The following is a 24,027-nucleotide window of genomic DNA, read 5'->3' as shown; positions in this document are numbered from 1 at the left end:
CACATCATTGCCAAATCTTTCATTTCCTATAAAATACCTTTTAATGTTTTACCCCACCCTCTTTCTTTGGGGTCAGGTCAAACTTTTAAAATTTCTTTTATGCCTTGGTCATGGTTCTGTTTTTGCTCCAAGTAAGGTAAAAAATAAGAAGTTAACTTAAAAAACAAGCAAAAGCACCTTATGAAAAGATAGTATAGTATTCAATATAAATATAGCCTGGGAGGGAATTATTTATTCTTATTTTATTCGCCTCACAACTTATTTCCTTCCTGTTCGTCAGCTGCACAGCATCATTTAACCAGAAAGAGAACATATGTGAAATGAGTTTACTGAAACTTTTAGTGCACCTTTTACTGGTGGAGCTGGAAGCTTTCTCCTTTGCTGTCTTGATGTGTCTATTGTTTGCGTCTGTGGAGAACATATACATATTATTAAACTTTAATATGGAAAAATGGGCTTCCCGATATCTTTGTCAATATTGCTCAATGCTCTGGTACCTGGTTCATTTGTTTTTGCTCCCGTTTTCTTGCCAGGCGAACACATGGTGCCACATTCAAGCCTGCACAAGTGAGCGCTGAAATTCTGCTTTCAATATCTGAAATCTTAAAGTAAAACAAGAGAAAGAGAGAGAGAGTTGGGGGGAGAAAAAGAGATTTCAAAATTAATATAAAAAACACAACAAAAAGGCACTTTCACAACACATTCATACCCTCACCAAATAAAAATATAAAAGGAATAGCTGATTTCTTTAGTAATTCTGAAAGACAATCTAGCAAAGACACTTTGGAGCGTAGTATTCTTTGGTTCTGAGTACCAAAGGGGACACTTGTTCAATAGAAAAAAAATATTGATTAAATCATTGAAAAGAATGATCTGGTGGCATTGCACTGACATACTGCAGGACTATAAACTGAAGCTCTGTGTTGTGTTTGAGAAACAGCTGGTAGTCAATGACCCGAATTCTAATCCTATTTAAGCTCTGTTAGAGAAAGTTAGGCTCAAAGCACAGACCAGGGATAGGCAACCCCCAGCACGTATATCAATGTGGCATGTGAAGGCATTTTGCTTGGCACATGTGCCTTGGGGTGGATGGCAGGGGAGCTACGAGGAGCCCATCTTTGTTTTGGCAGTGAAGCCCCAGCCTCTTCCCCTCCGTCTACCTTGAGGCATGCGTGCACCTGCCACTGGCAACAAGTCGGGTTGGGGCTTCGCAGACCACAGTGCACCTGCTTGCAGCCTCCCTGCTGTGAGCAGCCCAGGCTTTGTGGTGGGCAGGAAGGGCCTGCCCAGAGCCTTGGCTGGATGTGGCAGACAGCCAGGAGGCTGCAAGAGGCTGCACTGGGGTCTGTAGAGCCCCAGTCTGGCTCATTGCTGGCAGCAGGTTCATGTGCGCCTTGGGATGGAAGGTAGGGAAGGGGCTGGGGCTTCACTGCCACAACAAGTACTGGTCCACTCGTGGCTCCCCTGCAGCATGCCAATATTTTGGCCCTCTGCCCAAAAATGCTGCTGACACACTGTATCATACCTTTGTTATTTCAAATTGGTTAGGACTTCTTTGCAGCTGGTTATGATTCTTTGTAGTGGGACTCAAAACTTCCACCTTTAATATGTCATAATTAATGAAGAAAATTAAGCAAAACAATGCAGAATAAGCTATAAACCCCCCCTCCCCCCCAAGTAAACAGGTAAATAAGCCTTTGGGAGGAGATTAAGATAAAACTGAGATACAAGTGATTCCAAAACGGACAGAGCTGGCAAAGAAGCAAGAGAAGCAGGCAGACTTTAACAGTCAAGACAACATGTGCAGATAGTAGCAAAGCCAACTTCATCCAGCTCCCTGCCAAATGGCAGGATGTCAGCTGGCGTCAGAGGACCCCAGCAAGATAATTATCCAAACGCATCTTGACAGTGTCCAGAGTAGGTGCTTACACCACTTCTGGTGGATGTCTAGTCCAGACTCTGGAGACTCAGGTGATAAAGAAATTCTTCTTCATGTCCAGTCTAATAGTCTTCCAGCAGTTTGTGACCATTGGACCTTGTTTTCCCTAGGGGAGCCCTGGTGAACAGTTGTTTTCCCAGGTCCTGATGCACACTACTGATATATGCTACCACCAAGTCCCCCCTGAGCCTATGCTTTTTCAAGCTGAAGAGTCCAATGCTTCTCAGCCTCTCCTCATATAGCCGGCTCTCTTGTCCTCTTATCATGTATGTGGCTCTCTGGACTTTCTCAAGCTTTTCCATGTCCCTTTTAAAGTGTGGAGCCCAGAGTTGCATGTAGTACTCCAGCCGCAGCCTCACCAAGGCTGAATAAAGTGGGAGAAAGATATCTTGGGTCTTGTTTGAGATGCTTCGGTAGATGCAAGCCAGAGTTTTATTTGCTTTGCCAGATGCTGCATCGCATTGGTGATTCATATTCATCTTGTGGTCAATCATGACCCCCAAGGCTCTTTCAGACATAGTACTAGTGAGTGAAGCACTGCTGAGCCTATAGGTATGATACTGCTGAGCCTATAGGTATGATGTGGGATCTTTCTCCCGAGGTAGAGCACCTTGCATTTCATATGTTGAAGGTCATCAGGTTTGTATATGCCCACCTTGCGAGCCTATCCAGGTCAGCCTGGAGTCCCAGCTTATCCTCCAGCATAACCGTACTTCCCTATAGTTTGGTGTCATCTGCAAACTTAACCAGTTCATTTCTGACACCCGAATCAATATCGTTAATGAATATATTAAAGAGTACCAGTTTGAGTACCGAACCCTGAGAGATGCCACTGGTCACCATATGCCATGCTGACTTGGTTCCACCAACAATCACTCTCTGGGTCCTACTACGGAGCCAGTTCCTGAGCCATCAGACCATGAGGTTGTCAAGGCTGCAGTTCCCCAGTTTTGCCATGAGGACATCATGGGAGATCAAGTCAAAGGCTTTTTTGAAATCCAAGTAATGACATTAACCTCTTCCCCCTGTCCAGGTGACACATCACCTGGTCATAGAAGGAGATGACATGGGCATGACCAACCCAAAACAAAGCTGTATTGGCTCTCTCTCAGAATAGTGCTTTCTGTCAGCCTGTTGTTGATGGATTCTTTGATAATTTTTTTCCAAGATCTTACCAGGGATTGAGGTGAAAATGACTGGCCTATAGTTCCTTGGATCTTCCTTTCTTGAAGATAGGCACCACATTGGTCCTCTTTCAGTCTTCAGGAACCTCTTCTGAGTGCCACTACTTCTCAAATATCTGCACCAATGGTCGAGCTATGATGTCGGCCAACTCTTTTAGCACTCTTGGATGCATTCCATCAGGGCCTGATGACTTGTGGATATTCAGCCTCTCAAAGGTCCTCACAAGGTCTTCACAAAATGCAGGTGTATGGTCACCCGTACCTTCGTAGTCCTGTGTCCTGTCAGGCGGGGTGATCCCCTTGGGAGGGCAGAAAACTGACGCAAAGTAATCATTGAGGAGACTAGCTTTTTCTTTGGTGTCAGTTGTCAGCTGCCCCATTTGATTCAGCAGGGGTCCAATGTTGCCCTTATTTTTCTTTCAACTTCCTATGTATCTGAAGAAGGACTTTTTATTGTCCTCAGGCTGGCTGCAGGAATCAAGCCTGATATTGGCCTTAGCTTTTCTAGTTCACTCCTTACAGGTGTGGGCCAGTGATGCATAATCCTCCTTAGAGATATTTCCTGTCTTCCATCCCTTATACATTTTTCTTTTAAGATTGAGGAGGTCCATGAATTCCCTATTTAGCCACGGGAGTTTCCTAGCCCTTTTACTACCTTTACTGTGGGCCGGAATGGACTTCCCTTGTGCTTTTAGGATTGCACCCTTAAGGAGCAACCACTCTTCTTGGACACCCATCCCTGTCAGACTGTGATCCATCAGGGCCTCTACAACTAACTTCCTGATCTTGTGAAAGTCAGCTTTCCTAAAGTCGAGGATTTCTGTGTTGCTAACTGATTTTCCAGTTTTGCGATGGATGAGGAATCAATTCATGATCACTGTTACCGAGCTTCCCCTTGGTCCTCAGGTCGCTGACTAGATCATCCCCTTTGGCCAGAACCAGATCTAGCAGTGCCTTGCCTCATGTCAACCCATGGATTTCTTGAGTCAGATAGAGCTTGTCTATGCAATGCAAGGTAAATATCAGTGCTGTCTTTAAAACTTTAAAAGTGGTGTAATTTTTTCATCATTTTTCACTCAGTGTTTGCTGGGGCAAGCCTCTACAAATTTCTGTGAAGTGAATGGGCATTTGCTGCATGTAGCTCATGGTATAGATCAGCCCAGTAAAACAGTTCAGAGCAGCCTCTGTACAGGTAAATGTGTGTGGCTGAAGTTGTTTCTGATTTTAATCTGTGAACTTGACCCATTTCTGACTTTGCATAAAGACAGTAACTTTATTGGTTCATTACTAAAAGGTACCATCTGCCACCTATAGAAATATGTAGACTAACTGGACCTGAATCTGCTCCTACCAAAATCAATAAATAGTTTGTCTTTTACTTCAACGATAGTAGGAACTGACCCAGCATGTTTGGTGCAAAGGGAGGTTTTTTCCTGGTGCAGTCTTGTGGTTAAGCCAGCTCCCTGGGACTCAACATTTCTGGGTTCTATTCCCAGCTCTTCACTGGACGGCTTTGGGCAAGTCCCGTTACCTCCTCATGCTTCAGTTTCTTCATTTGTAAAATGGGGGAAATTATTCTGACCTACTTTGTAAAGTGCTTTGAGACCCACTGATGATCAGTATTATAATCATTATAACCAGCTAAGTTGAAATGTGGGTCAGTCACTTTCTGAGTTGCTGTTATGCTGATGCATGGATTTGGATTACTGCGCCATCTTGATACAGAGAGAATCTGTGTAACGTGAAGATAAGTCTGCATAATGAAAAAATTAATATACAGGTTTCCCTCGCTTTATGTGGGTTCTGTATGTGCGGATTTGCTCTTATGCGATGACCCTTTTTATATAAAAAATTCGTTATATGTGACGCAAATTCACTCTTAAGCAATCAGTGTGGTAGAAGCCCACAGTCAGCTGCTCCATGCAGTGCATTGTGGGAGTGACACACACCAAAATATAGTCTCCTTTGTAGATCTGTGCTCCTCGCTCGTTGTCTGCGACAAGTGTTTCTGCAGTTGTCATCCCCATTATAATAGTGCCCTATGTGTGTGTGCACTGTCTGCTGTTGGTGAGTACCAAAATTGTCTTGTAAAAGTGGTAGAAATGGGTCTGGGGGTCAGTACAGTTGAGGTCTTGGATTGTATCCCTATTTGTTACATTGTAAAGTGGGTTCGCTTTATGCGAATTCACGTTATGAGCTGTTTTCCAGGAACACATGTACAGCACAAAGCGAGGGAAACCTGTACAAGTACTAAGCATAAAAAAGCAATTCTATATTGACTTGCTAACAAGTGTAATAGAGAATTTTCTCACCTGAAGCTCTGCATGATGAACCTGTGCTGCCGCCGTTGCTACCTGATCTTCCAGCTCAGCTAGTTCGGATTCTGCTGTAATACTGTTAATTTTGCGTGCTGCATCCTCTAACTCCGTCAGCTGACCCTCTAACCCATACACAGTGCCTGCTGTCAAGTATACCTAAATGGTCCAAATCACAGAGCAAGGCCAATTGGTTTTCAGTTATAGTTTAACTTGAAGACTAAAGACTACTGGCAGCTAAAGAAAAAGCCAAACAAACAACAAGAACATACAATCTCTGGCTATGAAATACAGAGGAAAGGAAGATTAATATTTTGTCATATTCTGACATATTTGAAAAATGTTGACTTTGTGGCAAAATATAGAAAGTAGGGCTGACAAACAATTAAAAAAATCACAATTAATTGTGAGATTTAATAATATTTGTAATTAATTGCACTTTTAATCATACGGTTAAACAACAGTCAGAATCCCTCTACCCAACAGCTCTTTCAGAGCTACTGAGATGTGCCAGCAGCCCCCTCTCTTCTACAACATGGAGAATCCAGCTGAGTGCCTCTGATTAATGCAGCTATGGCAGTATCAGAAAGGGAGAGGAGGAGAATCCTGAGTAAGCAAGTCCCAAACCGAACACCTTATGTTCCTATTGGGAGCCAAGAGGCAGGCAGAACTGGTGTTACATGTTCCCAATGAAACACACCACCAGTTAAGCGGCTCACAGTATCCTGTACTAGGTTTAGTTTCTGAATGAATTGTAGGGGTACCCTCAGCAGTATGAGGTGGGTGGGATAATGTATCTTATAGCAGAGATAAATGTAACCCTCCAAATCTGCCAAAAACAGCATTTTAAAAGCATCCCCTCTCTGAGCAGTCTCAGGAATTTTCTTACAGCAGCCAGATAAACCACTTCTGGACCGGTCATTTCCTAGCCATCATGAACACATAAGAGGTCACATACAATACATCATGCCTTTCTACTTTCTTTCATCAAAATGCATACTTATCCAGCTTTTCTTTGTTGTAGGAAGACGTTTATACACATCTTTTTTTCACTGCTTACCTGAAACTCTACCAGTTCACACTGCAGCTCCTGCCTATTTCATTAATAACCAGCATACCACCTCAGCAATGACAACTCTGGTACAGTCGAAAGAAATTGAAGGAGGTGGCTGTTTCTTCCTCCCCTACATTTCAGGACTGTATCCGCCAATGAGGAAAACATTACAAAAATGCAAGGAAAAACAATGCAGCTGGCTTCACTGCCACACACGTGAGGACTCTGTAGGCAAGTGGAAGACAAGGCTGTGGGAAAATCCTCCAGGAGAAACCTCACTCCCTCACACCACAGACAAGTTCCCTAATCAAGTAGCAACAGCTGGCCCTATACACAAAAAGGCTCACATGTAATGTCTTTTCCTAAGTCCCACCATCCTTTGCTACGAAACTCGAGGACAATTTTGGGCTTTTTTGTGGGCCACAGAACACAAAAGTAGATTATGACTAGATCAAACTTTATCGTTCCCTAATGATTTGCAGCAGATCTTTTTTTCCTTCATATCAGTCAAATTTTTGCTACATAATCAAACTCAGATTTGATTATAAAGCAAAGACATAATCAAGCAAGACATCTTAAATGGCTTGCAAGTATAAACCTGTATTCATGCCTGTTCATATCAATGTATTTTGTCTCATTAACTGAATCTCCAAAACAACAATTTCAGCTCAAAAGCTAACATGTTTTAAAAAATGGCTTTGCGCAATTAAATGATCTTACTTAAACATCTTTGCTGGAGAACTCAAAACGTAAAGGGAGGAATAAAATAAAAGAATTCTGATTAAAAACCAAAATGGCCATGCTCTTTGGCACTTTAAAACAATTCTTATTTTTCATTTGAAAGCAATTTCTGCTGCAGGCAACAGGTGTCCACTTTCTTGCATTGCTCAGGATGTTATAATTGAACATTTTGTATTCCAGCCAGATTTTGAAAAAGTCACTGAGACAGGGAATATAGTTTAAAATATAGTTAGCTAAATGTTGCAAGATGTAGGAGAAGATTGGGAGGCCTGAGTGGATGATTACTGTATGAAGGATGCACTAGAACTCCTAGTTAAGGAAGATTTACAAAATATTTGGGAGTCAAATTTTTCCTTTGGTTGGCAGTGGGTGACACTTACTCATCAAAAATGGCAGAAGAATTTGATTATTATGAGAGGGAACATTTCATAGGTTAGCTAATCTGCTCCTTGTAAGGGGGCAGTGCCTTGCTCCACTCCTTTACCCCCAGCTTTAGTGGTAGGGTTGGCACAGCTATGCACTTCCATTACTCCAGGCGCTTGTCAGCTTTGTTGGTAAGGTGTGGATGGAAGTCAGACCTATGTGTAACTCCTTGCCTGCCTAAAATGGTGCTTTGCTTACCCTGTCTTCTCACACCTAATGACCCATGAGGCCATGCAAGAATGTGAATTTACAGGATTGACTGTACTTCTCAAAAAGCCAAGGCACAGTTCTGGTGCACAAACCATGACTATAGGGATTAAGACATATTTGGAGTTAAAAGGTTTGATAACAATGTATAAAACCAGCCCAGAATCTGTGCAGGGTTTTTTTTTATCACCAACATTTTATGTATTTCAAAGAAGAGCTGCCACTGCCTTGATAGCCAGTTTCAGAAAAAAGCAATGCATAATTAAAGCTAAAACTCAAAACCATGTCCCTGAAGTCCCAACATCCCACTTCCATCCTGAAGACATATTTACATTTATATAGATTTACATGCATACATCCATCTATATATATGTATATTTACATTTATATATATATATAGATAGATATCTATCTATATATACATCTATATATGGATAGATAGACATTTATCTATAAATATATAGATATATTTTTACATTTATGTAGATTGATATCATGGTCTTACATTTTCTTCCAACGTGGTGAGCTGCTCATCAAGTCTGACAGGGTCTGTACCTAATGGAAACACCTCTTTCCCTCTGTCATGAGTGTCTGCTGGGAGATCACCAGGGCCTGTGGATTCTGCTATCAGTTCCTCTGTGGCATTAATGACTTTTAGGACCTCTGTAGATATGTTGCAGAGAGAGACAGCAGAGTACTTCTGTTTTGTTACAAGAATAGACAGGGACAAACAATAGTGTTAGGTTAGCACAGACATGGATTATTTTAATATTGCCTTGTTTGCAGCTTAGTTTTAAACATGCCTTCTAAAACCCTATCTAGCTGGTTATAATGAACAAAATAGTAACATTATGAAATTAGATGGTATTGGAACGTACCCTTCCTCATTCACACACACTCTCTCACACACACACACATTCTCCAAACTCCTTTGAAAGTGAGCCATACATCATGTATTTGGCAACAAATTTAAATCCAGTGATTTAAAATATAGTTCCTCCCCTGCAAATAATCATGGACTAATTTATTTATTAACTCAAATAAGAACATGGAAGTCTCTCTCTCTCCTGCGATCACAGGAATGTTCTTATTTGAACCAGGAAAACAATACTTTCTGAAGAGTTGTGTCATCAGTAATTTATCAGACCAGAAAGAGAGGCAGAGATGCTTTAAAAATCAAGACCAGCATGTTTAACTTTTGGTTTGTCTGCTTTTTATGTTCCATAAGTATACATCAGCTTTAAGTAGCAAGAAAAATTGTGTATCACCTCTGTTCTACTATATGAGCTTTGTTGATACATGGCAGAAGTCTTATTTTGCGGATTCTCAGGTTGGTTTTGGATCAGTGACTGCCATAAATCTACACCAGGATAACAGAATGATCAGGACCAAGGAGTCAGGATACTTAACTACGGCTCTGAATGTTTAGATGTGTAAGGTTTGATCTAAGTCCATTGAAGTCGAAGGAAATGCTTCCTTATATTTCACATGCAAAGATGTGCTACACTTTCCACCTAAGTACTCACAGGAGTAAATCCTTGAAAGATGGCTTTAAATGCAATTCCGAATCCTCAATCCTGCAAACACTTGTGCATGTGAATTCTGGGACTACTCACATGCAAATAGACCCTGTTGCAAAATGTCCAAATGATAGAGACCTAAAAAGGATTTATAGTTGCTCCTTCGACTTCCTTTAAGCATTTTGATTAACATGTATGCATTGCTGTCCTTTACTAAAAGCTAATCACAATAAATAGGATGTCACCTGGCCACATTCTGTAGGAAATGGCAAAAGTAATTTTCTCCTGTTTCACACATTTACCTTGCTGTACCTTTTAGTTATTTTCTTCCTTCTAATTAGCTCCACCTTACCTATATGCTAGATGTTTATTGAAAAAATGTTTTTCTCAAATCACGTATGCATTCATTACCGCTTCTACCAATGCATTAAGGCATCTGTAGCATTGTCATTCGGCTAAATTACAAGGCAAATTAGAAGCATGAGATTAAAGAGAATGAGAACAAAAGCTAAGAAAGGATGTTGAAGGCACTTAAGTCGTTAGTTTGTCAGGGAGGCAGAGAGATGGCCATTAACAAACAGGTTCTGTTACAAGGCAGAACTACTTGAAACATAAAGAGTTACCAGAACCAATCTTAAAATCCTACTGTTTTCCATTTATTTGTGCAAATGCCAATTAGGTAAAAACAGATCAATAATATTATGGGAAGAAGGAGGAAATCAATGTTACTCTCCTTTTATCATTTGCCTTCACAAACACCTTTTCTTGTTCTATCCTATTAATTAACAAAAAGTATGCTGGACAGATATGCTGCATTTTCTTCAAAGTATACAATACTGGTATATGTTCCAAGTTTCAAGAACTTGTAGCCTGAATTCAGTGTTTATTTGTCTTGAAATCTGCCACACTTAACTACTATTAAAGAGTTTCTAAAGAGGATTATGTTGAATTGGAAAAAAAAAAGTTACATTTTACTGCCTACACTAAGATGTATCCCAAAATAGCTATTATGGAATAGACCAGGGATCAGCAACCTCCACCAGGCCAGGCTCTGGGCAGGCCCCTGCCAGCAGCAGGCAGCAGGAAGGCTGCAAGCTGCTGCGCTAGGGTCTGCGGAGCCCTGACCTGGCTTGTTGCTGGCGGTGGGTGCATGAGCATCAGCCTCTGGGTTGATGGCGGGGAAGGGGCTGGGGCTGCACTGTTACAACAAGTAGCATGCCCCTTGTGGCTCCCCTGTTGCCCACCCTGGCATACCACCATCTTCCAAGTCAGGGTTGGGGTGCTTTTAGCATTCTGCCCAAAATGCTGCCACTCTGGAATAGATGATTTCACAATAGGTATTCCGGTACATTTCCCTGAGTAGACAAGTCATAAAAAAATGAAATGTATAGTAAAACACTTCTTTATCTTTTTGGTACCTTACTGAACAACAGCCAAAGAATTCAAGGAAAGAGGTATTACGATTTTCTAGGCTTCCTAGGAAAGTTCTTAATGGCAAGTGGAGTTCTGTTTAAAACTTTTCAGAGCAAGGAGAAAGCCTGCCTTACAATGAAAACATGATATTGGCTTCTCAGTGATTCTGAATATTTAGAAGAACACATCTTGAGAATAAAGCAATTGAGAGTCTATGACTCCCCATTTTTCTTTAGAAGATCATTGCTCATGTAATACAACAAGGCTGCTGCAATATCTGGGTTGAAAAAATGAAAGGAATGCACATCTAACAAAAATGGAATTCTCTTTAAATTAAAATATTTCTGAATTAGTATTAGATTTCCCAAACCCTTAGAAAATCCACATTCCTAGAAATGTCCCAAGGAGGGGATTTGCAACTCAACTTCCCCTGGTCTGTGCATTGCAGAAAAATGAGTGAAGCCTAAGAATGGCCTCACAGAGGCATCAGAACAGCATTTTTAATGAGTTTTGGCTCCTCTGAGAGCTCTTAGTCTCCGACTGAGAACAAGTTCTGCTCAATTATATTTTTGCATATTTTCTTCATTTACCTGAGCTGTTATAAAAATCAATTTAAGGGTTTCGAAATTTCCATTTATGGATTCTGGAAGGAATATACCCATGGATTTTTTTTCGGAAAATGCCATCATGACATTTTATTCCTAGTTCCTTGACTAACTTTTGCTATTTTACTTGAAAAAAAGCACTTCTGGACCTTCCTCTTGGCAGTTGCATGAGATGACAATTAGAAGGAAGTCAGCATGAGGGGGACCTCTGAAAGGCACCTTATGGCTGTTCAGGAACATACCGTGAAAGAATGCAGCACACCCCTAACTCTTGTGTTAATGAGAGGCCAGTCAGATACCAGCAACCCTTACCCATCTGCATACTTACCACACCCAAGATCCAGAGATGCACAGCCAGGGATTCAAGGACCCACCTCTACAAACACCTACCTTTCCTGGGGAATGTAATATGGCACTCTAACATCCTCTTTACATGTCAGGGGTAGTCAAAGCAAGAGTAAGCAGAGAAGGCAAAGACTTATTTTAGGCAACACTGCAATAATATGATTTTTTTGATGGGGTTACGCACCATTACAAAAAAATCACGTCACTGCTCATAGAATGAGGCTGTTATCAGTGCAGGTCATTTGGGGCCTTATTACACCTTATGCTGTAAGCTGCAAAAATGTTGATTGGTGTTAGTGCTACCTTGGAGTTTGGAGCAGTCACACCCTTAGTTTAGAAACCTTCTCTGACTGTTCCCCACTTGCACAGCTGTGACTTGCCTCTGGCGAGCAGAGGCAGGGCTAGGTGCTGTAGCTGTGCGTTGCCACTTGAAGGCTGGTGAGCCAGGACATGCTTTTATCCTTGCTCTACAGGCAGGGGTGTACGAGATCCTGGGATACTGCAGGACTTCAACTTAGGTGGCACATCTGGAAGGAGTGGCCACAATTTAATGGACCAGGATTTGGGTAGTGCAGATCAGAGATAATCCTTCCCAGTGTAGGCCTAAACTGCCTTATCAAAATGTGCATTAATTGCACATGTAGATGCACCCCTTTACAACTGTATTACCCTGGACACACGATACATTTCATTTACATACAGAAATAAGGAGGCTGATGGGATTAGGGTTTGGTTAAATCCCAGATCCTGCAAACATTTGTGTTGTCTCAAGAAAATCAGTGGACATGAAATCAATTAAATTACATGCTTAAAGCTTTTGCAGGATCCAAACTTAACTGATAAAGCATGACCTAAAGCACACTGAAGTTAGGAAGTATCTTTCTCTGAACTTCATTGGGTTTGGTTCAGACCTTTAAAATACAGCATTTTAGAGACAGAGACAACATGCAGTATTCCCTGGGCAGACTGGGCTCAACCCTCATGGGAGCTACATTGATTTATGGCAGCTGAGAATCTGTACTTCAGTTTTCAATGTATAGAACAATACTGACTATGGTAAAAGTAACTATGAGATTGAATTCTTTCAAAAAGAGTTAAATAAAAGCTACACTACATTAAAAAAATTAGCTAAAATTCATGGACACATATGCAGCAAAATTGTGTTTGTAGGTGGACATTGCAAACTGATAAAATGCCATCTTGGCTGACATTTGTTACATGTCTCATTCATTTTCCCACTGAAGGAAGGGCCATCATTAATTCCTACAGGTGATTCAAAAAGACAGCCATCACAACAAGACAAAGTCTCTCACACATCAGCCCTTTCTCACAGCCAAATAACTAATAAGGATGTGACAGACACATAGGCAATTTGGATTACAAATAACTAGAACAGAATAAGTAAATACAACCATTCTTTGGAAACACTGGAGAGATTCTGATCTTCGCTATACTGATATAAAAATCTAGATTTCACTCTACCAATTTTAACTGCAGTCAATAGAAGTATTCTAAATTTAAATACCTGTATCTGAGATTAGATTCTGATCTTCCACTGAGCTAAGGATCACTTAATACTTAATTCCAAAACAGAAAAAATATGTTCTTTTGCTGTAATTAACATCCATATTTACAGAGCACACTGTACAACTATTCTTAGTTGTGTTTTTAATTTACAACACTGGCACTCAGAGCTCTGATGGGCACTGGTGAAGAATTGTAACACTAAAAAAATACTGAAATAAGCATAGCATATGAATACAACAAAATCGTATTTTGTTGCCCTTTCAATCTACAGCAACAGATACAATATAAGCTCTCTCTATATTAAATATATAATTTAATATATAATAAAATATATTTTTTTTCAGCAGGCTCCGTTGTTGTTCCTAAGTTTAAACTGTCTCCTTTCTCCAGTGTTGTGCTTTCCCTTTTTTCTAAAAGACATGCCTTAACCTTTCCTATTGGAAGTGCCACTAAGAAACTGTCCTGCAGTATTTCCTTCCTACATGAAAGCTAATAAATAATGGAAACAAAGCTGCAGTCATCACAAAAGTATCATTTTGACTAATCTGAAACTGGCCCAGTGTGTAAACTGCTATGAGCCAGCAACCGTTCAAGTCCTTGCTTATATTCCAGTTGAACACCTCAGCTCGATATCATATTTTCTTTTTCTGAACGTATCTACATTATGATCAATACCCTAAAGTGGCATTAGTCTTTGTCCTTTGTTTTTTCTACAGTTTTGATGCCTGCTAACATTTTCTCCCTCTACTACTATGTTACATTGTCAGAGGAAAGTTTAAGCTTTACTACAGACCACCCCCCTTCAACCAACATCACCATCAATGATTTGCAATACAAATCATATCAACCCTTCACATAAACATTAACGAAAGAAGAGGGAGAAAGTTACATTACTGATGACCCATATCCTTCATAATCCTCCAGCTCTTACACAGAGATCATACAGGCGTTTATGCTACAACTTTCACAGGCTCCCCCAGAAGGACCCATTTCTTACACGGACAGGCCTCAGTTTCGCAGTGGATAACACCATTGGCCATGTCCACATGAGCAGGGGCGCATTTCCAGCAGCACAAATAATAGCAGCACATATTTGTGTCACTACTTTGTACCAGAATGAATGCCCCTGCTTGTGTGCTTTGCAGTGGAACATGTCTCACTGCTACATGTCCTTCAGGGAGGGCTGGCTAGGGCACAGGGTGCCTTAGCACGGGGCTAGCTGGCACCCTGTGCTCCCACCAGCTGGGGAGCGGCACGTGGAGACAGGGGAGCAGGCAGCCCAAGGGAAGCAGGCAGCCCCTATCTCCACATTTGTCCCAGAGAATGCTACTTTGGTGTGCTTTGTGCCACTTTTTTCTTCTGGGGTTTTTTTCACTACTGGGAAATCCTGGTAGAAAATTTTGCCCCAGCGCTACAAGTCAGCAGTGCTATGCATGGTTTAACATGCAACACATGCAGTTTGTGGTGCCACAAAGAGGTTTGCGGTGCCACAGACCACACCACATGTGCCTGCATATCTGGATCCAGCCACTACATATGGGAAACAGAGTTGCTAACCACAGTTCTCAGGTTGGAGCTTCAGCCATTCTTGGTGTGAAAAGGGATCCAGACCATTTTGCACCATGAAAAGAGAGAAAACAGTTTTGGGTTTGACTCAATATTCAATGATAAGGAGGCAAGGTGTAGAGAAGAGTACAGGTCTGACACCCTGGCTACCTGTGTCACTGAAGAGATGTACTACTGGGCAAGTTTGAAAATTTTAACTGTGGCTTACCATCAGAATTTTTTTCCAATGAAAGTTATTTAGCAGAAAACAGACTGACATTCTCCACTATGCAATAAAGACAGAGAAACTTTAGTTTTTTTCTTCTGAGTTGTGATGACTGATATTTTGGGGACTTGAAGTTACTATTAATTAGTTGCACAGTTTGGTGCAGATGTTATTCCATATATTACATGCCTAAGTCCACTTGCATGCCTAAAAGATAGATCTACTTCTGACTTTTGGCTTTTGGTAATAAACTTTCCATGAAATAGTAAGGGAAATTCATTTTCTACTTAATGAAATATTCTGTTCCAAACAGTAAATGTAAACATTTCACAAAATACAAGATATATTACAAATATATCCAAAATAGACATAGCTTTATAAACACTGAACAAATAAAAAGATATGAAAAGATATTATTAACAGAGCAGAATGCAAATGACACAAGAGAAGTATAAAAACAGGACAAAAAAGCACAAGACAAGTGTTCATTTGGTTGAATAAGGGGAAAAACTTCCTTACAAAAATCTGGTCCCCTGTTTTATGTCTGGTAGGAGGAACAAAATCAAATGTATCAGTTTAGATGTATATTATACATGAATCCTTTTAGAATAGCAACTTTCATAGAGTATATCACAAGTACCACATAATGGTGCACAGTTGGACAACTGGAAACATTGTACTATCTGATTCCAGAAAGCCAAGAGTTTATTAGTCCAGATCCAAAAGCAAATCTGAACCATGCACAAATAATAAAGGGTGAGGTAGAAAGTAGAGACATGCCCCTTTCTGATTCATTTCATTATCATTCCCACCTAGGTATATACTTCCGTCATGTAAAAGAAGGAAAAAAAAGGCTAAACAACATAAATTGTGAGAAATATTTCAAGTGTGGTAAAATTCATGATAGTCAAGCTCTTGTAGCTAATCTCTTCCAAATCATCTTCGTTAGTTTTTGTTAATTTTTTTTCTCAATTTTTATTTTCACTATAAAAAACCTTTAAAACATAAGTATGTGCTTTTTATGAGGAAGAACTTCCTACTCTGCATATCTGTCCTTTGCTCTGATTACTTTACTGATAAAAAAAATTTCTTACCACTAATTCAGCTAAGAAAGGGCAAGCTGGCTACATTTCTACTTCATGCAGCATCATACACTGCTAATTTCTGATTTCATAATCTTTTCTCTTAGTGAAGCTCTGTGAACAAAGGATCCTGGTTTTTCAGTTCTCTTCGCACTTCAAAGCTGGCTGTCAGAAAAAATATTCTGACTTGCAAAGAAAACAAGTTTAGTTTGTCAATATGAAAACCTTCAACATAGTTTTTAGAGTATCTTTCACTGAATAAGAGAATCATGGACAAAACAAAGCACTCTCACCTGCTGTAATACTGAGGATAAAAACTGCAGTTTTAAATGGAGATCAAAAGCCTTTGATTTTTCCTAGATAGGGACAGAAGTTAAATAGAGAAGCAGAAAACATATGTTAATTGCTGAAATGGTTAAAATGCAGAAAACTATGAGATGAAGGTAAGAGATAGGATACAAATAAACAGAAAATAAAAGGAAGATTATATTTGATATGTATAACTAAAACATAGAAAATAAAGACTATTTATTTCCACCTGCTGGTTAATATAGCTCATTAAAGATACAAGTACTTTAACATGGTTAAATTCTAATTTAACATGGTTGATGCACTGTGTTTGCATGATGACATAAACATGAAGTGATGACCTGAATCTAACGAAACAAAATGGCACCAAGGAAGGCTACTTTTCTAGTAATCTTTACAACAAGATTCCTTTGCATTTACAGCTTCTGGATTCACATGAGAACTCTTTAAAATCAGATTTCTGCTTCTGCCAACAATAAACTCTGCACCAACTACTGTGGGTGGCTCTAGTTTCAAAAGGGTTAATATCTTTATTACATTATCATTCTCAAGTTCTTCCAGCCACTGGTGAAATTGGCTCAAGATGACATTAACTTTTTTTTTCTGTGGTATGTCTATATCTCCTTAACTCCTGCAGTTTTTCTTTTGTTATGCTGCCCTCTACTTATTCAATGTGTGCTTGTATCTATATTTATCAAGAATGCAGATCTTTTGTACAGGGAATCTTTAAAATTCCAGATGGGATGGCATTGGGCTAAATTTTCAAGAAGATCATGGGTTTTGGATGTCCCAATAAAGATGGATTGGACCTGATTTTCAAAGATGCTGAGCAATCATAACACCAGTTTGAAGTGAATGGAAGTTGCAAGCACTGGCAAACCCCAAATGTGGCTCAGGTTGGACATCCAAAATTGAAAGAAACCAAAAATGCCTGCTTTTGAAAATGGTGTATTTTTACAGATTTCAAATAACTACATTTCCTGAAACCTCAGGTTCAGCCCCAGGGACAGACAGGTGGAAATAAAATTAGCTCTTCCTGCAGACATAAAACCAGCACTATTTGTGAATTTCTTAAGCCATAGGTCAGCAAACCACTTAAATTAAAGCGTATCCTTGAATTCTTTACTAGATCAAGAACTTAAGACCTGGACTTTGTCTGTTCAGTAAGAACAAAAAACATTTTTCATGGCTCTTTTTTGGAAGCATAAGTGTTTCCTTTTCCTTTTCATTCAGTATGTTGGATGTCATTCTTCATTCCAGAGATATCTCAATTTCTACCACATGGTATATATTCAATTAGTCACAGATTTTGGGAAAAAGAAGACTGTCTAAATTATTAACATAGAAATGGAAGTCACAATGTACCAAAAGCCAAGAATTTTTCAACGTATAAAACTTAACAATCAAAATAGATCTCAAATGCTTGTCTATACATGGGGATCTATCAGCTTAACTATACTGCTATATTTCTTCCAATATGAATATAGAAGTATAGTTATAGTTTATTAGACCAACTCAAATAGTTGGAAAAATTCTTCTTAGCAAGCTTTCGGGTATAAATACCCTTCATCAGGCTGAGGAAGCATCTGCAGTTGGTGTGTGCTCTTCCCGGATGGAACGAATAGCAAAGAAGCCAGAGCCTGGGCTGGTGTGCATGCAAGAAAGGCAGTCAGTGAAGATGTAAACTGAGGAGTGAGTGGTGAGAGACAGGCAGGAGGGGGAAGGAGGAAAGGGGAATGAAAGTAGCTGGCAAATAGCAGAGATGTACCTGAGGAGTCAGATGTTAGGTAGGTTATAATGTGTCATAAATGTGTCATAAACCCCGGCAACCCTGTCATATCCAACCATGGAACCCTAATTGAGGAAACATCAGGTTTTATTGAATCAATCATAAACCTGCTTGTCACCCAAAGAGCAAGTTTTGTCCAAGACAATACAGACTTTCTACAGAAACTTAAAAACATAGACTACCTTCCCAGCAACACCCTCTTAGCCACCATGGATGTTACCAGCTTATATACCAATATTCCACACCAGGATGGCATCCAAGCCTGCCTTACATGCCTACAAGAGCAAGATGACAACTCAGAGTACACACTCAAATATATTACTGACCCTATACACTTCATCCTCACACACAACAACTTCACTTTTAGTAACCAACACTTCCTCCAGACCATGGGCACAGCTATGGGCACCAATAATTGGCCCCACAATATACCAACCTGCCACCTGGAAGAAGAATTCCTCAATGACTGAACCAATAAACCCTTGTTATACTAAGATATATCAATGACATCTTCATCATTTGGACTGAAAACCTGCAATCTCTGATTGAGTTCCATTAGAAATTCAACAATCATCACCCCTCCATCTGACTATCTCTTGAAAACTCCAGCACCAACATCTCCTTCTTAGATGAGATCTTCAGTATCCAGGATGGTAAAATACAGACCATGTTATACAAGAAACCTACAGACCAACAGACATATCTGTGAAGATCCAGCAAACACCCTAAACACCAAGAAAGCTGTAATATACAGCCAAACCCTCAGATACCACCAAATTTGCACTGAGAACACCCAGGATTGCCACCTCACAAATCTCAAAAAAACTTTCACTCAACAAGGACACTCCTCCAGAGAGATAGATCGCACGTTTGCCTGGGGATGGGCCAAAAGCACCATATCCACTCCTATACTACTGTGCCACGGCTTAGTGCGCTCCCCCCCGCCCCCCCCCCCAACATGCTGCTGGCCCATGAGGCAAAAAAAACTGCCCCATCCTGGGCGGTGCCGAGTTGGGGGCCAATCTTGGGGGGGGAGGACACGTGCCCCAATGTGCCTTCCCTGCCAGTCTCTTGTGTTGGGTTTTTACAACATTGGTGAAATTACCATCAATTATATATCTGAAATCTGACACATTCCTGCTCCTGAAAACAGTAATACAAGAGAATTAAAATTCTCAACTTACGTTACGCTCAGAATCAATACAATTAAGACCACCTCAGAATGCTTAAAAAAAATGTGCCTTTTGTATTAACATGCTTTATTAAATTTTACAAGAAAAGAAGGAAAAATAGTAAGCTATAAAGAGCAATCTTGTTAGAAAGTAAATTGTACATCATGCCTTGCTAAAACAGAACTTAAGCTGCAGGCTCTAATCTTGTTTAAGGATGAGAATAAATCTCCAGGTATACCACAAATATATAAAGTAATAAAATCCAAGGACACCATTTTAAAACTAAAGTCAGGCTTCCAAATCCATATTCAGTCACTCATATATAAATTGACCTGATTTCAACAGCATTGAGCACCCATAAATCCCAAGTGAAAGAAACACCAACATTTTTGTAGTTTGAAGGCTCAGTGTTAAATTTAAGACTCTTGTTATATTTGTTATATATTTATTTTTAAATCCCATGATCTGGTAATCTTTTTGAAGTGCCAGCTCACCAAGTAAGCTCATATGAAGTTTCAACTCTCGGTTTTAAGAAAGCAAAGGCCAGATATATAGGTGCCTAATGATACAAATAGTCACTCTCTGGAATTTTCAAAAGCACCTTGGTGCCTAACTCCCAATGGTTTCTGTGGGAGGTGGGTGCTTAGGGGCTTTTGGGTACCTCAGCTCTCAGTGATTTCAACGATGGCTGCAAACTCATGATTACAGGAAAGAGCTTGAAAATGGGAAGCTTAAGGTTCAAAACCCAAAAGGCAGATAGGAAGAGTCCAACATATATAATTTTGTTTAAAAAGCCCCAACAACATGACTTTAGGCACACTTCTGAATGCTTCAGGATTGGCAATATTGAAGATGTCCAAGCTACCCTTCCCCCATCTTGATTTTCTTAAATGACATAACTCACTCCTGTTAAATGTTACACTTAAGATGTGATTAACCAGTTAATCATGTCTTAAGTTGTTGCCCTGCCACACATTAAAGCAATTAATGGCATTTCAACAGGGGACCCTAACCCTGTTACCCAAGTGAGAGGGGAAGAGAAAAGCTGGAACAGGACCTGGAGTCATGGGTTTAGACAGGAGGGACCCATGTCAGGGAGCCAAGGTCCTACTCCTTTAAGAAAACGGAGCGGCATTAATCAAGAGATGAGACGTGCCTGCAGGGCGTGAGATGAGGCAGGCATTTGGCTGGCAAAAAGGGCCTGTGGACTCTTAAGCCCTTGCCAGAAGGTGGGCACAGGGATGGAAAAAAAGGAAGAAGCCTGGCCAGCAGGGCAAGAAGATGCTTTGATGCTGTGCGAGTTCTTGTGTTGCAAGTGTCAGAGACCTCAGTGGTCCAGATGCTGTGAGCCTGGGAGGAGTCACAAACAGTAGTGGTCCAACCCCTCCTGTGACATTTGTGTATTCCAGGTGAGAGGACTGCTGCTACAGTGGTCAGGATCCTTTTTCTGTTTTGTTTCTTTTTGTACTCTAGGAAAAGGAATGTTTTAGTAAGGCAACAGCCTACGTTTTTGTTGGAGTTAAACCAGGGGGCTGGGAGCAGCTGTCTGGGAATATGCAGAGGCTAAAGCAGGGCGTCAGTAGGGCACAACAAGGCTTAATGCCTGCCAGAGCAGGGCATAAGCTGGAGATGGTTGGAGGCCGAGAGAGCCAGGGGCCACAGCCTATGAGGCAAAACCAGGATCAAGAACCCCAAATCAGGGTGGGCTGGAACTCATAAGCTGGACCCGGATATAATGGGTCTAGAGTGCCTAGGCTGCTTATTGGAGCTCAAACCCGCTTTGGTCTCTTACCCCTATTTTAGACACCTAGATTGAGTGATAGTTTGAGTACCTGAGCATGAAACTGAGCACTCCCATTTGAAAATTGGGATTTCTGGACAGTGTTTTAAGTAGTGGCTAATGATTCTTGAGTGCCTAGACCATAAGAGGGCCTGATTTTAAGAAATTTTGAAAGATTTACTAAATGTCTAAATGCTAGAAGGTGCAGTGGGTGAGGAGCAGGGGGTAGAAAACTCTGGATATGCCCTGTTCACCCTCCCCGTCAAAATCCACTTTCTGCCACTGTGACAGGATACCATGATAGATGGACCTATGGTCTGATCCATAAATCGCAGGTTTGATGCTCTTATTCACCCTTTGAAAATAAATCGTCTTAAAAGAAGCCCCAGATCTGAGAGACCAAAAACTTTTGAAAACCTTGTTTTGTGTTTACTTCCACTGGGGTCTTCATCTATGAACGTACTTTTTATCTATCATTTACTCAAATGTACAACAGGTTTTTTTTCTTCTTGTCGTACAATCGCATACAAGGACACCTCATTAAAAACACTGACTATCATTAAACTGCTGTCAAAAGCAGCACGGGATGGAAATCAACTATGGAAGTTGATTAAATACAGCCAACACTGATCATGACTATAAAACAGATGGACCATGTTAGGTAAACATACTGACGGGAACCTACTTTTTTTTGTTTTGTTAATTTCATGTCTTGGGCTAAACCAGTTCCAAATTCTATTGACTGAGCAGAGTTCAGTCGTTCATGTCTGTGTGGTGCTACCACTGGCAAGTATCCTCCTTCCTAGACTTTTCAACCTGGGGTTTCAGATACTCCCAAATCCATAGTAGGCAACCTATGTATGAAACCTAGAGACCTTGGAGTTCAGATGCTGCCTAGTCTTGCTTGCTGCTAGCCAAAAGGTTGATGGAACAAACTAGAGGGAATGCCTGGGAGCACTTCCCTATTACCATAAATTGTGTAGCTGAGATCCTCCCATTGGGAGGCTATAGTAGACTCTTGCAGTGCAATGGACAGGTTTCCATCCTCAATTACATCAAGTCACTCAAGGCCAAGAAGAATGGGATCTCCCCTGCCAGATCAGTAAAACCACCTGGACCAACACCATTATCATGGTGTCTTCCCTGCCAGACACGCTGCTGGAACTCAGCGTCCACAGTTGTTGGGGCTGAGAGTCCCCTTAATTGCAAGACTCCTGGCCTCAGCTGCTCATGGTGCATCCCCATGGTGGGGAGCCCCATCAGGTGACAGGACTGCCAGCTGCAGGGGAGAGCCTGCTATATGTGGAAATTAAAGCATGATAGCAACCAGCTAAAAAGTCAGTATACATTTCTGAGGTCTAACCAATTTTTTTTGCAAAAACAAACAAACAAAAAAGATATATAAAAAAACTGTACCTCTAACAACCCATCAAGTGACCACTGTGGTTCACCTGGCAAACCAAAACATACTTTGATAGTTAAACTATTTTAGTCCGGTTACACAGTTCACACCATGCACCCATAACCATTTCAGTGCTTTCACGCATTGTTCTCTTAAGAGGGTTTGCCTCTGAAAAGTCTATGCCAGTCCCCTCTCCACCATATGAGGTCTGCCATTTCTTTCCTGTCATCTTCTGTGTTTCTGTCGTACCAGTACATTTCACACAGCCCCATTTTAATACAGTCCTGAACTGTGAAGTCTGAGCCAAAAGGGCAGGTTAGCATACCCCATTTGAATACGATAGATAGTAGTGCCCATTTGCACTCAGTCCCTTTCAGTGCTGGCTCTTTTCCAAGTCATGGTGAGCCACTGCACTGAATGCATTTCAACTTTCTCTTCATTCCCAGTTTAGCTGTACCTTTTTTTTCAATTTCCAATGATTCCTGTGTTTTCACCAACCTTAAATGTCTCTCAAACATTATGAAACAGGGCTCCAAACAGTTCACCCAAAATCCTTCTGCCACACCCTCTTTTAGACTGTGGCACATTAGTGTAGCAACGCCCTCCATGAGGTGGAGCTGGACCAGGTTGCCCTGTGCCTCATCAGCATATAACTTATGGAGGATTCCAGGACTCATGACAAGAACACCCAGTTGCAGTCATGAGTTGGGGTTAACTAGCACATTGATCCTTTGTGGGGAGGGTCAGTATTTGTATTACACACACATAGTTATCAGTGCTGAGCTCCAGGGTCACCATTGGCTTGAAACACTGTTGACTCTGCTGGGGTCCAGTCCAATGAACAATATAGTAAATTATGAATCTTTTGGCTTTAGACTGATATCATGCATAGTTTGTACTATATAAAACTAGGTATAAAAGTACTGCTTAAAAGTGTGTTTATGGAGTATCTGTGCTAAAATTTACAATAGTTTCAAAAAAAGGTAAAATGCATCAATTCTGGATGAACTGAATTATTACAGGCATATTTACTTCAAAGTGTTTTCAAATTTGCCCCGCATTTCCATGTGTTCACAGAGAGCAGGATTGGCTCTGAGGTAGGTGGGGAAGAGGCTGCAGGGGAGGAAGTTGGGTGGGAGGGGGTGGAAGGCAAGGGGCCCACCTGATCCCTATAGATTTATTTTCCCTGCTGCAGCAATGGGAGGGGGACAAATTCAAGGCAAACCTCCAGTAATTAGAGTCAATACCTGGAAAATTAGAACAAATTTATACATTTATAAATAATAGAATCTAATTATTGGGAAGTCACCTTTATATTCAGAGTCATCTTGTATTCAAGTAAATACATTTAGATATGCATTTAGATATAACTTCCTCTTTAGGCAGCTGAAGCTACTCTTCTGACATCATATATTCTCATCTTCAGTATTTCATTGTAATATGTTGGTC

General features: G+C 40.7%; 1 protein-coding gene across 2 annotated transcripts in view; it reads right to left on the bottom strand.

The window, feature by feature from the left end:
- The window catches only part of MYRIP (myosin VIIA and Rab interacting protein), a 419,729-nt gene that overhangs the window by 24,934 nt on the left and 370,768 nt on the right, over positions 1 to 24,027 (bottom strand). For both annotated transcript variants that reach the window (XM_019483500.2, XM_014602610.3), the window contains exons 12-15: positions 8,369 to 8,563; positions 5,436 to 5,597; positions 498 to 602; positions 348 to 408 (exon numbers count right to left, since the gene is read on the bottom strand). In XM_019483500.2, the coding sequence (XP_019339045.1) occupies positions 348 to 408; positions 498 to 602; positions 5,436 to 5,597; positions 8,369 to 8,563 (523 nt within the window). The remainder of the gene's footprint in view (positions 1 to 347; positions 409 to 497; positions 603 to 5,435; positions 5,598 to 8,368; positions 8,564 to 24,027) is intronic.

Source organism: Alligator mississippiensis, chromosome 5 (genome assembly GCF_030867095.1).
Source record: "Alligator mississippiensis isolate rAllMis1 chromosome 5, rAllMis1, whole genome shotgun sequence".
Taxonomy (NCBI): Eukaryota; Metazoa; Chordata; order Crocodylia; family Alligatoridae; genus Alligator; species Alligator mississippiensis.
Note: the sequence above shows the minus strand (reverse complement) of the source record. Positions and strands in the feature narration are given on the sequence as shown.